Source organism: Anguilla rostrata, chromosome 1 (assembly GCF_018555375.3).
Source record: "Anguilla rostrata isolate EN2019 chromosome 1, ASM1855537v3, whole genome shotgun sequence".
In the NCBI taxonomy this organism is placed as follows: domain Eukaryota; kingdom Metazoa; phylum Chordata; class Actinopteri; order Anguilliformes; family Anguillidae; genus Anguilla; species Anguilla rostrata.
In genome coordinates this window covers 56,534,683-56,549,646 of record NC_057933.1, presented here as the reverse complement: position 1 = coordinate 56,549,646, position 14,964 = coordinate 56,534,683, and the positions used below count along the sequence as shown (strand labels likewise).

Here is a 14,964-nt window from a genome sequence, read left to right as displayed (position 1 = left end):
CATTGCCTTCTTTTTGCACATGGGGAGAATCACTATACAGCTCAGGAGGGAACCAGCAATGTGAGGCAGTTGACTGCTGTTGGAGTACTTCTCACCAACCAGGAACAGAGGGAAAGAGAGAGGAGGTGGTATTTGGTCAAAGCGGTTTGGAAAAAAATATTTAAAGGCAAAAAGCAGTTGGTAAATTCTGTACACTTCAAAATGACAAAAAAATGTATTAAAATGGCCACACAAATCTGAATGTAGTTTAATTACCAGCAAGCTACTGCAAAAATGCAATTAAACTAATAGTTTAACAACATGTAGTTAAACTACTCCTGAACACTGTGTGTGCTCGCGCAATTGCATGTAAAGTGTACTACGTGAACATGAATGTAAGTATACTGTGTGTGAATGTCTGCAAGTATACTGGGTGAGTGCATGTCTGTTGTGTGTGAAAACAGCGATTAAACAATTAAGGACAGTTTTTTTCCTTTTTTATTGAAAGCTTCATCAAAGAAAAAAATAATAAAACAGAAGTTTAAACCTAACATCCACTGATCTTCAGAAAATCTCTGGATCACAATTCGAAGACATGGAGACATGACTGCGCTGCAAATAAAAAAATAGCATCGTAGAACCATTCTGTCGCATCTTCTTTTTAAACACCTGTACAAAAACGACTTCATAAATATGTTCTTTTTTTCCTCACTTTAATAATTTAAAGTCTAATAGAGGTTTTGCTGTTTTTCAATGAATTTGGTAGAACATTTTTTTGATTATTTTCCTCTACGTTACTCCAATACCTTTGTTTTTTATGAGCCAGAGCAGGACGTAGGGGGAAGTGAGCCAGCTGAACAATAGCACATCTAAGCCTAATTCTCATCTTATTCTAGCATAGGCCATGAGCTGACTGCCATCTCTGTTGAAACTACTGAAATGTAAAACAGTTTACCTCTGTCTGGAGCACTTAAGCATCTTGTGCCTCACACAGATGGCCAAATTAATCACCCAACACTCCTCTTGTGTTCACTTGTGACAACACCCATGCTCAATAGTGCTGTGAATATCAGCCTACAATCTACAACATATGTCTACATTAAAAATATGCTTCCAAACATACTTTGTCAGTTTTACCTGGCAATAATTTTACATGAATTGAAATGTGATGTGTGATCAATAACTTTTTGTGGGGGAATCTACACATTTCGCATCTACACAACGCATATGTGGATATTCTCTTTCCTTTTAACATGAGCACACTGTACAAATTACAAGTCAAAAATCAGAAGTAATGATTTTAAGTAGTGATGGGCATTCAGTGTCCTTTAGGAGAGTTGGTTCTTTTGGATTTGCTCACCAAAAGAAGCAAAGTTCATTTGACTCCCGAATCGATCTGTTCAATTTCTCTCTGGTTCAACCAAAACCAGTGAATCAGCAGAGGCTCAAGCATTTCATTGTCCATATTAATGCAATATTCATTCTTTTTGTGCTTTTTTGCCTTGTTTAGTATGCAAATTAAACTACTAGGTCAAAAGCAGGCCACATCCAGGGCAAAGCAGGCTGCATTTATATTTGTTGAGCAGTTTTCTGTGATGAATAGTGGGAAGTTGAAACACATTGCCAATTTGACCATTGAAGCACATACTTAAAATAAAAGCTCAAATAAAGAGTTTACTGTAATGCAAAGTCACATTAGTCCACATTTTATAGCAAATCAATCCAATAACAACATCAGTTTCATGGGATTAAATTTCCCACAGAATTTATTTCAATGGATGAAAAGCACCCTTGTTTCTTCATCATATTATTATTATCTCTATCTTTTAACTTTTCACTTTTACTTCTGTTGCAGAGGGTAATTGGCCAGGGGAGTCAAATGAACAGCTCTTGTTGAGGTGAATCAACTCCAATGGTTCACTTAAAAAAGTCATTGAGGAAGTGCCATTGGTTCTGAACAACCCACCTCTAGCATTGCAGCACAGTAACATTACAAGTGACTAAGTTACAAGTGAGCAGCCTGCCTCTTACTTATGATCACCCGGATCAGTTCTGTCAGTCCCCCATTTTCTTTCAGAACAGGATACCCTAATTCTCCTTGTTCATTTGAGGCTTTGCGTACTGAGTCCTCCACAATGAGTTTTTCAAATAAATGCAGCACACCCAGCTCAAAAGTATCTATCTTTGTCTTGACAGTTTCTCATTATAAATATCCAAATAGAGCCCATCTGCTAGTAGTAATGGTTGAGCAGAGTGGAAAGAAGCAAATGAATAAATCTACATGGAGGTAATGCAGTTAATTTCTGTCAACTAAGAGACTCATTAAAAAGACTGAATCATTTGCGAATGACACACCACTAACACTCAGTGAATGTGACTCAAACCTCTGCCAATGTCCATTTAAATTACCTGTCTCAATTCTATCTTGTCCGTGATGAAAGGACACAGTAATAAAAAATGCCGCATATCAAACTACCAGGATTGAGGAGCTCAAATAGTGTTGGCCAATCAAGAACATTAAAAAAATTTGAATGTAGTGGCTATAAATGACAGCCCTTGCTGTTCTCAGTCACATGACGCTGTTAAAATTCTAACATTTATTCAATCAAGATGGCGGACAAATCACATGGGTGGGAAAATATATTAGGCAATCCTTCTAAAGCATTAATAAAACAAAAAAGGAGCAAAGCAATGTTTTAAAGAGCGGAGACAGTGAAGAATATCCGGCATGGTGTGGCCAACGATTTGCATGTACATTTGTATTCTTGGCAGTGGAGGACTCACATTAATCAACATCTAGCGGGATGGGGCTCTCAAATGAGGCAAGATGAAGGCCAGCTGCTGCCAGGACGTGCTCCTGAGAGGGGAGAGGTAGCAAATGAAAATGCGACAGAAATTTGCATGCTGGGTTGCAGCACGTTACTCCTCAAGGACTTGTTGCCAGATGAGTGCAGTCTGAATGCAGTTCAGAACTGAAGATGTTGCTACTTGCTTTTTTGTGTCACTTCTTCCTATTAGAATCGAGTGGTTTTGATGCTGGTTAGGCAAAAAACCACCATCTCCTTGGAGTGGAACAGGCACCTTAATGCATAAAGCAGGGGTGGTAAGTTATCTAAAGTCTACAACCACCAGTTTGTCCCCCCTTGTTTACTCGTTTACATGATATTTCACTCCCCTGCCAGCTAGAGGTTGCAACAACTTCTTTGTCAAGCCACTTCTCAAACAATTATCCCATTTGTGCCACCTCAGTACTGTTTCCATGCTAATCATCTAAACTGATGAGTTTGTAGTAATTGCCTCTAATTAAGCACAGATGATGATTGGCAGTGATGTTTACAAGTGACAAGTGTTAAATATGGACTACCGTGGACATGCTACTGCATTTTTACATTTTGTACAGGGGCATAATATGATCTGTTAGAAGCAGTGGGAAATGCCTATATGAAATATGGATGCATTTTCTTTTCTTTTTTTTTACTGCAGCAAAACTCAATCCTGGTTCTGGAGAGACAGAGTCCACTGGTTTTTGTTTCTTCCTTAAGGTTAGTGACTGATTCAAACCAAAAAACCAGGTTACCTAAATTAATTGTAATCAGCTACTTTAACTGATCAATTGCTGCGCTACTCAAGTGCTGAGTAACAATGAAAGCCAGCAGTCCCTGCAGCTCTCCAGGACCAGGGGTGAGGACCACTGCCTCAAAGACATGCTTCTCACAGCATTTAAACTTCCATCCATGTTCACTTTCCTTCCTGACTCTCCCATAATAAATCAACCAATTGTTTCTATAAATGTCACAATCAGAAACTCAATTGTATGATTAGTTACTTGACTGTATAGTTGGAGTGCCTGTGGGGCCCCCTGGAGGATAACCATTGAAACGCAAGTTTACATCCCTGCAGGTCACATGGTGGAGACAAACTGGTGACACCACTGCCTCAGAAAACTAAAACACAAGCCTACAGTCTGGGAAACCTGAACTCTAGGGTACTTTCTTATTTTATGTGCAGGGTATCAAATGTGTTGAAACATCAACATTGTCTGTAATCAGTAGGAGATACATACACAAACACACATTCTTGCTATTTTTTCCTAAATATTTACTCTCTCTCATACCCCCTTACACACACAAATGGACATAAATAAATGGGGCTACTGTTACAATTGTCGCTAGTATGGCTGAAGTATGTTTGGGATCAAGCTTGTTCATGGTTACTGTCCCGTTTTGGACAGGTGGACATTATTACAACCAATGAACATAGCCACAAATTAGCATTACGAGACAATGACCACTGGAGGAGCTGTGCTGGGACTTGACCATCTGTTTTTTTTTAAAAGAAGACATTTCTGTGAGTGACAGTTTTTGTGCAAGTCAGACAAAATGAGCAAAGTTCCAAAACAGGTTGCATTTACTTTAAACCACCTAAGAGAACCAGTAACCACTGCAGAGGGCTAAGTGTGAGATGTTTTTCTAGGTATTATTCTACAGCTCTACTGATAAAAACTGGAACAACTGTGATTTGGCTGACTGCAGGAGGTAAGCCTCACTGTGTAAGCCTCTGTCAGAAATCGTTAACGTGAAGGAACCTTGCAGGTCTAAATGGAATGACTGAATGACAGCAGGATCTGAATGCACAGCGGTATAAAATGAGGTTCAAATATGAACTTGACCATGTTAAGCTGGCGACACCTTCCCCTGTCCCCAAAGTCCTGGCTCTTGAATACTGAATACTTTGTAGCAGCTAATATGTTCGAGTTGTTTCTCAAAAAGGCAGGAGACAAAAAAGTTACAGCATATAAAAAACAATAACAACAAAGTTCTATGTTTTCTTTCCTTCTTGGACTAAAGAGGAGAAGTGAGATGGTCTTTCTCAGCACAGGACTGTTCATGGCATGAGGCAGGGTGCTACACACTCCAAGGACGGCGGCCATCTTGTCATGGTCCAGGAGACTCTACTGTACAGTGCGCTCACAACGCTTCCGTAAGAACAGCACCTGCCAGCTGGTCAATGCACCCAGTTACACCCCAATAGAGGCAGAAGAACAATCCATGGTTGGGGGAGAAGCTTTTAGAAAAGTGTGTGGGGAATTCCTACAATATTTTTACAGTAAGTCTTACAGGCATAGACAGGGGTCCCTCTCTCTTATCTACAGAGTCATTACTGAACCTCAGCCGTGGAGTCTTTAACCAAGGAAATGTAGCTCTTGCTTAAAAAATCAGTAAATCAGCTCTGTATTTTGAGTTTTTGCAGACTGACATTTTACAAAATATTTAATGGAATTAAATAGTCTCAAAAAATATAAGCATACAACATCCTTATTTTGCTGAAACTAGTTAAAGTCCCCTAAAATCAATTTGTTCAATTCCATGTGGACATTAGTTCCAAATCCTCTTCAATTAAATATTGTTTTTCCCTTTTTATAGAACAATTTTCGGCAGCAAGCAAAGAGGGGGGGTAGGAAGTTGTACAAGACTCTAAAGGATGGTTTGTACATATAAAAAGTGCCTGACTGCAACAATGATACTATGAATGAGCTATTCAATAAAAAATCATCAAAAGCATATGGTAAAAAAAGGGAAAACAAGAAAGTGAAACAGACCAATAGCAGCCACAAACATAAAGCTCACCCTGTGTATTTAAACTGTCAGCAATTAAAGTGTGAATGGTGTTCTATACCCAGTATCCAATAGGTCATAAAGATGACAGACCTACAGCAGTACAGCTATCTCCCAACTGGATCGACTGTGAAGCCCAGGTGGATCTTTGTGATGTGTTAGAGTCTGAATGAATGGGAAGATAAATCAGATCGTTTACTTCCATCAATGGAATTCACACAGTCCTCAGTCCTGCAGACACTTTAATATTCAAACTGGCAAATCAAGATTTTGAAGTTTAAGTGGCAGGTGTTTCTACATTTTCTGAATGACAATTATGGTTATTCTTCATTGTGAATTTTTATTCATAGTATTTTTATTTTATTTAAATCACTCAAAATGCAGGGCGTACAAGTTACAAGCAGCTAATCAGAGACAGCCAGCAAGCCTCTTGCTAATAGTCTCTTTGAGTTCATCACTTTCTGCTTAGCACCTTATTGTATGAATGTACTGTACATTTAGAACTAAGACAAATTCTATTTTTGGAAAAGCTTTTTTAAGTATTTAAACTGATCTTTTGTGTGCTTTTGCATTTTAAGAAACATCATTTTTGGTTAAACCTCAGAGAAAGGCACTCAAAACACAATCTGATTGTTTTGAAAAATTCTACACATAATTAAAATAGCTGGATGCAACATGGTGGTTATACTTCCCACCACAATTCCCTGCACAATCATTGAGAGTCTTTGCCATCACCTGCCAAACAAAGAAAGCAAAACCTGTTCAAATCCTCATAATGTTAGCTTTAAAATAATGCCACAACACTGTTCTGCTAGGGAATGAAATGTTGTTTGAGGGCAGAACAAGTGGAGAGACTACAGAACTGAGCTTATTTCTGTATGCTCCAACACTGTCTAAGAGCAAGGTAGGGGCATGTCTGGAGGGGTACGTCTGGAGGAGTAGCTGGAGTCTAGTAATTGGTGGAATATTTACAGTTTAAAGTATCACAAAACTCCACCCGGGCAATCAGTCTACCTTGTGACTACTTACTACTGTACTAACTCTTCATCTGATTGAAGTTTTCCTTTATTTTTAGTATTTCCTTGTGAGATAATGGCAAAAGAATGAGGTAGTTAAATATGCAGTTTAAATACACAGAGGTGCCAGCTGGACATATATATATTTATGTATTTATTTATCAACTGGCTAGTCTTCTTGATGAATGAAGAAAAACAAAAAGAAACAGAAATAAAGAAGTAGAATAAAAAGAGTCTCTACACAGTCTCGAGTTGCATACCATACAGAACGAATCATTTGTCACTGCCATCACAGAGACCATCAATAAAAACAGTTAACCGGCAATAAGCAAACAGGAGGAAGCAAAGACACTTCCCCCTGGCATTTCTCTACAGTAACCATTCTACCTTTAACCTTTTCATAGGAGTACTGCATCGCTCTCCTCTTCTGCAACAACACAGAGCAAAACGCACACATGATACACAGCTGCTTTCTAATGTGTCCAGAGTGACAGTGTTTTGATCTGTTCGCAAGCAACATCACAGACTCCCAATTGGTTGGGCTGCCTGTGTGATTTCTCTAGTCTACACCACAGGTGGAAGGTAGTTTAAACATGGCAAAACAAAAGTAAAAACTGGTCCGGCCATCTAGGTCAAATGAGGACTTATAAATCAACAACGTCATGAAGAGCAAGGACATCAATGACAGACAAATTGAAATGAAAAACGAAAAGAAAGAGCTCTATCTCCCCCTGCTGCTCCTGGGCGTTTCTTTGTCTTTGGTATAAAATAGGCCATCCATTGGCTGCATTTGATCAACAGCTAAGAAAGACTACAGAAATTGTCAACAATTTCTTCTATCTATTGCTTTTGCGCTAACTGGTTTTAACCATAAGCTTCTATCTATGAAGTTTTGCACTGCTAGGCATTTTTTTTTGTTTTTATTTTTGAATGTATTTATGTACTTATTTCTTTTTTTTGCAGTGTGACAAGCAAAGCGGGCTAGAAACATTTGTAAAGCTCATAAAAAAGGTTGCAGATAAAAAGCACTAATGCCATCGATAGCAACTTTGCCATGTGAAATAAAAAAAGAAACAAGTTCTGCGTTTTGCAATAACCTGCATCTCCTACAATGCAGTCATTATATTCTCATTCTGAAAATCCAAAAGATTCCTGTATTTCCTGATCTCCTCCTCGATGGACGTTCTGTCTCCTCTGTACTTTAAAACCTCCTCTCTTGCCACTGATTGAACATTAAAGTTTTCTCCTAACAAAGAAAAAACTTTATTAAATCTGTACAGCTTATTCTATAGATTTCCTGCTCCTACCTCGACTCGACTGTTTTATATCTTGCACCATTCAATTGGTCCAAGAGGCCGTGTCATTCATTCATAATTTTTTTTTTTTTTTAAAAACAAGACGCTTGACTGATCACTTTAGGAAAAGTCTCTCACGTCCTTAAAATTAAGGCAATAAAGATTCAAGAAAAAACCTTGCTTAAGTTCTCTAGAAAACTAAAATTTAACACAAGTAAAAAGAATTAAAAGGAGTAGCTTAATATCTGAGGAAGACAACTTTTTTCTTTTCAAACATGCTTCCTCTCCTAATTAAAAAAAATCACCACTGCTGAAACCTACCTGCACATTCATTTTTTTTTTTTCTTTTGCAATTTTTTTTTAAAGTCAAGAAATTTCATGAAGAAAAAGATTCAAGCCTCTCATTGGCTGACAATAAACCCAGGTGTCAGGTGACCAGACTGACCCTCTCTGCACTGTGTGTCAAACCCCCCTCCCCCTCACCCCCACCCCCACCCCACCCCCCCCTCTCTCTCTCTTCTCGCCCAGGTCAGGTAGGAAATGAAATAGTATCTCTTCAGGTGCCTGTGCGATCCGGACGCTCCCTCTCCCCTCAGGTTCAGTGCAGTCTCTCCGTCTCAAGGCATCGCTGTCACAGGAATGCTCTCCCTCCCGTCCTTATCTGAGAGGGGACACACAGGCACAGGAAGCCCACAGGCTTAGAGGAAACACACAGACACACAGGCACACACACAGCCCACAGGCTTAGAGGAGACACACAGACACAGGAAGCCCACAGGCTGAGAGGGGACACACAGACACACAGGCACACACACAGCCCACAGGCTTAGAGGAAACACACAGACACAGGAAGCCCACAGGCTGAGAGGGGACACACAGACACACAGGCACACACACAGCCCACAGGCTTAGAGGTGACACACAGACACACAGACACACACACAGCCCACAGGCTTAGAGGTGACACACAGACACACAGACACACACACAGCCCACAGGCTTAGAGGTGACACACAGACACAGGAAGCCCACAGGCTTAGAGGAGACACACAGACACACAGGCACACACACAGCCCACAGGCTTAGAGGTGACACACAGACACAGGAAGCCCACAGGCTTAGAGGAGACACACAGACACACAGACACACAGACACAGGAAGCCCACAGGCTTAGAGGAGACACACAGACACACAGGCACACACACAGCCCACAGGCTTAGAGGAGACACACAGACACAGGCAGCCCACAGGCTTAGAGGAGACACACAGACACACAGACACACACAGCCCACAGGCTTAGAGGAGACACACAGACACACAGACACACACACAGCCCACAGGCTGAGAGGAGACCATGTCACAGCTCGCCTCGGTCAGTCTGCACCTCTGCTCTACAGGGCTGATTGGCTATCACTGACGTTCCCCATAGAAAACCTGCACAAAGTACTGCACTTTCACATTGTGTCTAACACCGCACTTTATGTTAGATTCTCTCTGAATGCCTCACAACACAAAAGGGTGTTGTGTTAGGGAAGATGAGTGTGTCCATTGTGCGAGCGGCACTTCAGGGTTGCTGTGCATTCGGCCTGTTGTTAAACGCGTATAACAGGGCACCTTCTCTCAGTGAGAATGACCTGCGAGAATGAACTCTGACCCTTGATCCGTCTGTTTGAGAATTCTAATCGACAGGTAAGATCTCACCAACTGTGGCGTTAGCACGTCCACTTCCTCATCAGGGCTAATTAAGAAACGTGTCAATTACAATCAGGATCATTGCTAAGCGAAGCCAACAATCAAATAAACAGACACACCTAAACATCACAGCACAGGCAAATGAAACCCTGTGGTCTGCCATGTAAATGTCATACAGCAGCACCTGTCACTTTACATAAACACAATGCTCAATCAGGAGAGAGTTCTCCTGCATCTTTCCCCATACAGATCTGTTCAAAGAAAACAAGCCAGGTAATAAAGGTTTGACAAACAGACGAGTGGAGGATCTGGGAAATGAAACTGGAGCCCCTGCATGTCATAGAGGAGACAAATTGCCATCTGTCCACCTCTACCTGCATCTCCCTCTGCAGCTGACAATCCTACAATCTCACACTCACTCCCACATTAGTAGACACGCACAATCTCACACTCACATTAGTGGACACACATAATCTCACTTTCACTCTAACATTAGTGGACACACACAATCTCACTTTCACTCTAACATTAGTGGACACACACAATCTCACTTTCACTCTAACATTAGTGGACACACACAATCTCACTTTCACTCTAACATTAGTGGACACACACAATCTCACTTTCACTCTAACATTAGTGGACACACACAATCTCACACTCACATTAGTGGACACACACAATCTCACTTTCACTCTAACATTAGTGGACACACACAATCTCACACTCACATTAGTGGACACACACAATCTCACTTTCACTCTAACATTAGTGGACACACACAATCTCTCTTTCACTCTCATTGCAGAGCATATGCACCATCTCACACGCACTCTTACAGACACTGAGCAGGCTGGCCGGCACGTGCCGGGCGATGGGGGGGGGGGGGCTCACTTTGACTGTTGGTACGAGTAGGCCGGCGCGTGGTCGCCGCCGCTCTCCACCTGCAAAGGCTGCTGCTGCCCGCTGGCATCCTGGGAGGAGGGGGCAACCGTCTGGGGCGTGGCTTCAGTGACCACTCCCTGCGCCAGGAAGAGAGGGGGGAAGCAGAGGAGGAAGTGCCGTGGATGAACGTGGGGGGGGGGGGGGGAGGAGGAGCAGGGTTAGGGTCTAAACGTGCCTACGGCAGCCCAGCGTACAGCTCAATTCTTTTTAAACAATTCTTATCCCAATTTTCTCTTTTCCTCCAATTTGGAATGCCTAGCTGTATTTGTAGTCCCATTCATCACTGAAACTTCTTAGATTCAATTTGGGAGAGTGCAGAAAAGCAGGCTCTCCCCCCTGAAGCCGACGCTGTCGGCGGCTGCGGTTCCTCACTGTGTCTCAGGAGTACGCTCCATGTGCAGCTGAGTCACACGGGAACAATGACACAAAGACCGCCCCATCACTAAACACCTCCCTCCCTGGGCAACGCTGCAGCCAATCAGGCACCACCCAGCAGGGCTGTTGGCCGCAGTCGCCACTCCCACGGTCAGCATTTGATACAGGGCGGGGCGTGTCAAAACACTTGGGTCCAGAATTGGATAAGCCACTTGGCAGCTGTACAGTGCAGCTGAATTACGTGTCTTCCCAGAACCCAAAGCTCGGAGGTCAGAGGTCGGGGGTCAGACTTACTTCCACGGGGACAGCAGACGGAGGCACAGGAGTGTACTGGGGAATGTACGTCCCTTGCATAGGCGCAGCTGCAGCTGCAGCAGTCATGTACTGTAAAACACAAAGTAACCACGGTTACAGAGAGCTCCTGTAACCACTAATGCAACAGCCCCGAGTCAGTGAGAGTTATAGTCACTCCCACTAATACAATAGCCTATAGTTAGACAGCATATTCATAAAGTAACACGCACACAAGCACAGACACGCACCACACACACACACACACACACACACACACACACACACACACAATTCTTCTATGACCTCCTGTAGAGGCGAGACAGGAGAGCACAGAAGACATCCCGCTGCCTCCAAAGCCCTATAGGGTATGCGAGACATCTCCACTGCGGGTCCAGATTCCTAGCATACATTAAACCCTGGCACATGGAACAGGATACTTCATGTTAGACTGTCAATGCAGCTGCACTTAAAGTGAAGATCTTCTTCTGGTAATGACTGTGTTCCACAGGAACATCGCTGGAGACACCAGGGTAATGCGGGGAGAAGGACAGAGTGCAGTTTCACCATAATGCATCGTCAGTGTCAGTTTGAAAATGTCAGAACAATTTTTAAATAAGGTTGTGCGTTTGATTTTTAGAAGACATCTCAAGTTTAAGAAAGCATCACTTTCTCAGTAACATATGGCACACCTCCAGCGGGCTTAAGAGACCATCTGCCGAGCCCAGAACCTCATATGGGCCAAGAAGTGAATAACAGCAGCATTCCTAATGCGAACATTAGTTCACATTCTGAAAGTGACAGGAATGAATGTCAGGGTGTGGCACACGCTGAGCTTATGCGCCAGGGAGATTTCATTTTCTATTTTCCTTTTTTAACAAATGTATTGGTAAACAGAGTGTTCTGGGAATTCTGTGGGTGGGACTGTTTGGGGGGAGAGGAACACTCAGTTCTGTTTTTTTTTTCTTTCCAAAAGAATGGAAAATGACCACAGCCAGACCATTCAGAAGAAGAACAGCCAAGGCTAATCTGGGCCAGTGGTTAGAACCAGCCGTGGGAGATCAGCTCAGGGGTTACCGGGGAGAGCAGTTAGGGGACGAGCAGTTAGGCTGCCTGCAGGTGTGTTGCGCACATGCTTAGTGTGGCTTTGAGGTGCAAAGGCACTTCACAGATACCATTCTGCCAGTCCAGGGCAAACAAAACAAACAAAAAAATAAATCGTCACATGAGAATTACAAGGTTCTGAGTTTTTAAATTCAAAGTTTTTGTTGAAAATGTGTTATATACAAATAAATGCTGTATTTATCATTCTTCACATTTTTATGTGTAGTGCTGAAAAAGCTCTCATCAAATCATGAAATCATTCTTATGAAATCAATGAACTGATCAGAACATTAAAGCTCAATACCTCAGAACTGTAGAAATGGCAGACCTGTGATTCTCAGGTCTCGAAATGTAAGTTTCCACTGCAGTAATATACAAGAAGTGTTATTATGGGTTAAAAGTCATTTTAAGTCTATTACGGGTTAACATCCAGAGCTATAGAGGAGCGGGATACTCACAGTTCCTGTAGTACCCAATGACATGTGGTTCATCTGCTGGGTGAGGGGCCCCATCATGCTGGCGGGCTGCATGGACATGGTGTGGTCCATGGCTGGCGTGATCACAGCACCCTGTGGGGAGGAGGACACAACTCCCATCATGCTCCAGAGAGGCGCAGCCTACAAACCAGAGGCCACGATAGCATATTCAGGGCTTGACTTTCAGAATGCCCCGGAAAATAAGCGGCCAATACAATGTGCAAAGAAATGGTAAGCCTGACCTCCCATAATGCACTTTGGCATGTGTGTCTGTGACTCTGCAATTCAGCTCACATTGCACGTGCTCATAGCGAGCCAGCTGTGGGCCAAGGCCGATGTGTTTCCATCACCTGTTTCCTGTGTGCACCACTTCAGACACAAACACCAAAGTAACAAATTTTTCAAAACTCGATAAATGTCTTGAAAGTTAAGTCCGTTCACAAGCTGTGCGCCACAACACAGAGTCTGTGGTGGGCACTCATTTTCATGTGAGTCATGTATTACAAGGTGTACAGGTATTCACCCTAATTGCATGGTGGAGGGGGGCTGAGGGGTGTGTTTGTACCAGGTTTGTGTGTGTTTGAGTACAGCCCTGCGCATAGTGCAGACAGCACAGTTCCTGCAGACTCAGGCTGCATGCATACTAATGTAACCAATGGGGAAAAGGAAGTTCAGCACCTGACCTGCTTAACTGTGCCATAAACATCCAACTATGTGTGTGTGTGCATCCATGGCCTTACACACTGTATGTGCAAAATGTGTGTGTATCCATTTATATGTTAAGTGCGAGAGTGCGTCTGGTGTGTGTACGCTTGTATGAGACTGTGTTTGAGTATGTACAGAAGTAAACGTGGGTGCGTGTGAAGGAATATCTACCTGTGAGAGAGTTGTGTATGTGTGTATAGGAGTGTGTGTGTGTGTGTGAGTGTGTGTGTATGTGTGTGTGTGTGTATGTGCATGTGCGTATGTGTGTGTGTGTATGTGTGTGCAGTGTAGGGAGAGAGGGAACAGGTCTGTGGTGAAGCGGGTGCAGAAGCAGCTGTCAGGCCCCTTCCACACGTTCTGCTTCAAAGGTGGAACACCAGCTGTTAGTGGGATGAAAGGCCTCCTTTGGACACAGTTCACTCTGTCTAATTAACTCTGTGGCGGGGGGGGGGGGGGGATGGTTTGCGCTGGAAACCTTAGGATTGATCACCGCTTCAAAACTCCTGCATTACATCCATCAGCTAGGCTTCTTATATTACGAGGAATGATTTAATGTATTCCAAACGCTTGTTATGCATACCCGTCGGGAAGTGATGCATTGCTCACTTAGCTGAGCCCGGTATGTGACGGTGTGCGTGTTTATTTTAGACTGTGCTTCATTCAGAGCCCTGTGTAGTTTACACAGAGGGATGAGGGATTGGTGGGCTCCCAGATAGAGGCTGTAATTTGCAAAAGTTAACTTCAGACAGCTCTGCATATCAGAGTGTGTGTGATGCACAATGGAATTGGGTCACAAGTCTGCACACAAATTCACAAAGCAATGGTCTCCACGTCAAGCATGGGGCAGGATGAGCAGGTAATGAGGCACTCAGTCATGATAGCTGTGTGTGTGTGTGTGTGTATGTGTGAGTGTGCATGTGTGTGTGCGCACATGTGTGAGTGTGTACGTGTGTGTGTGTGCGGGTGTGCATGTGTGTGTGAGCGTGTGCGCATGTGTGTGTATGTTTGTGTGTGCGTATGTTTGAGTGCCTGCGTGAACGTGCATGTGCGTGTGTGTAAGTGCCAGTGGCCTGTGCTCTTTAAGCCAGCAGGCCCAGGATCATTGATTAATGCTGGGGGGACTCAGGGACAGGAGGGGCTATCTGCTGTGCCTCAGATCCCTATCAGAGGAAGACAGATCACTGGCCCAACAAACCAGCACGGCTGCTTCCTGCTCGTGTCCAGCAGAGGGCGATCAATCGCACAAGGTTACCCATGTCTGATATCTTGCTTCCCTACTGACTTAAGTCAGTTAAATACAGGCTGCTATGTGCAGTGCAACCAGCAGGATGAGCCATTGTGTCAGAAATGCAGTGAGTGAGGGGAGTGATGTGTGGACACACTGGTGTACCCTTAATGCAACAGGCGAATCAGAAAGAGGAGACATCGTTTGTCCTTTTAATGATTATGGACCTAAAGCAAGTTTGTGTGA

At 43.1% G+C, this 14,964-nt stretch overlaps 1 protein-coding gene across 8 annotated transcripts in view; it reads right to left on the bottom strand.

Annotated features, from left to right (window-relative positions):
- Positions 1-459: 459 nt before the first annotated feature.
- rbms3 (RNA binding motif, single stranded interacting protein) overlaps positions 460-14,964 on the bottom strand; it is a 296,845-nt gene continuing 282,340 nt past the window's right edge. For 7 of the 8 annotated variants that reach the window (XM_064343645.1, XM_064343656.1, XM_064343667.1 and 4 more), the window contains 4 exons: positions 12,771-12,881; positions 11,212-11,301; positions 10,492-10,619; positions 460-8,566 (listed from right to left, as the gene is read on the bottom strand). In XM_064343645.1, coding sequence (XP_064199715.1) covers positions 8,563-8,566; positions 10,492-10,619; positions 11,212-11,301; positions 12,771-12,881 — 333 coding nt within the window. In that variant the 3' untranslated portion in view covers positions 460-8,562. Of the gene's footprint in view, positions 8,567-10,487; positions 10,620-11,211; positions 11,302-12,770; positions 12,882-14,964 lie in introns of those variants that run through there. The other variant, XM_064343709.1, reaches the window with a different exon arrangement.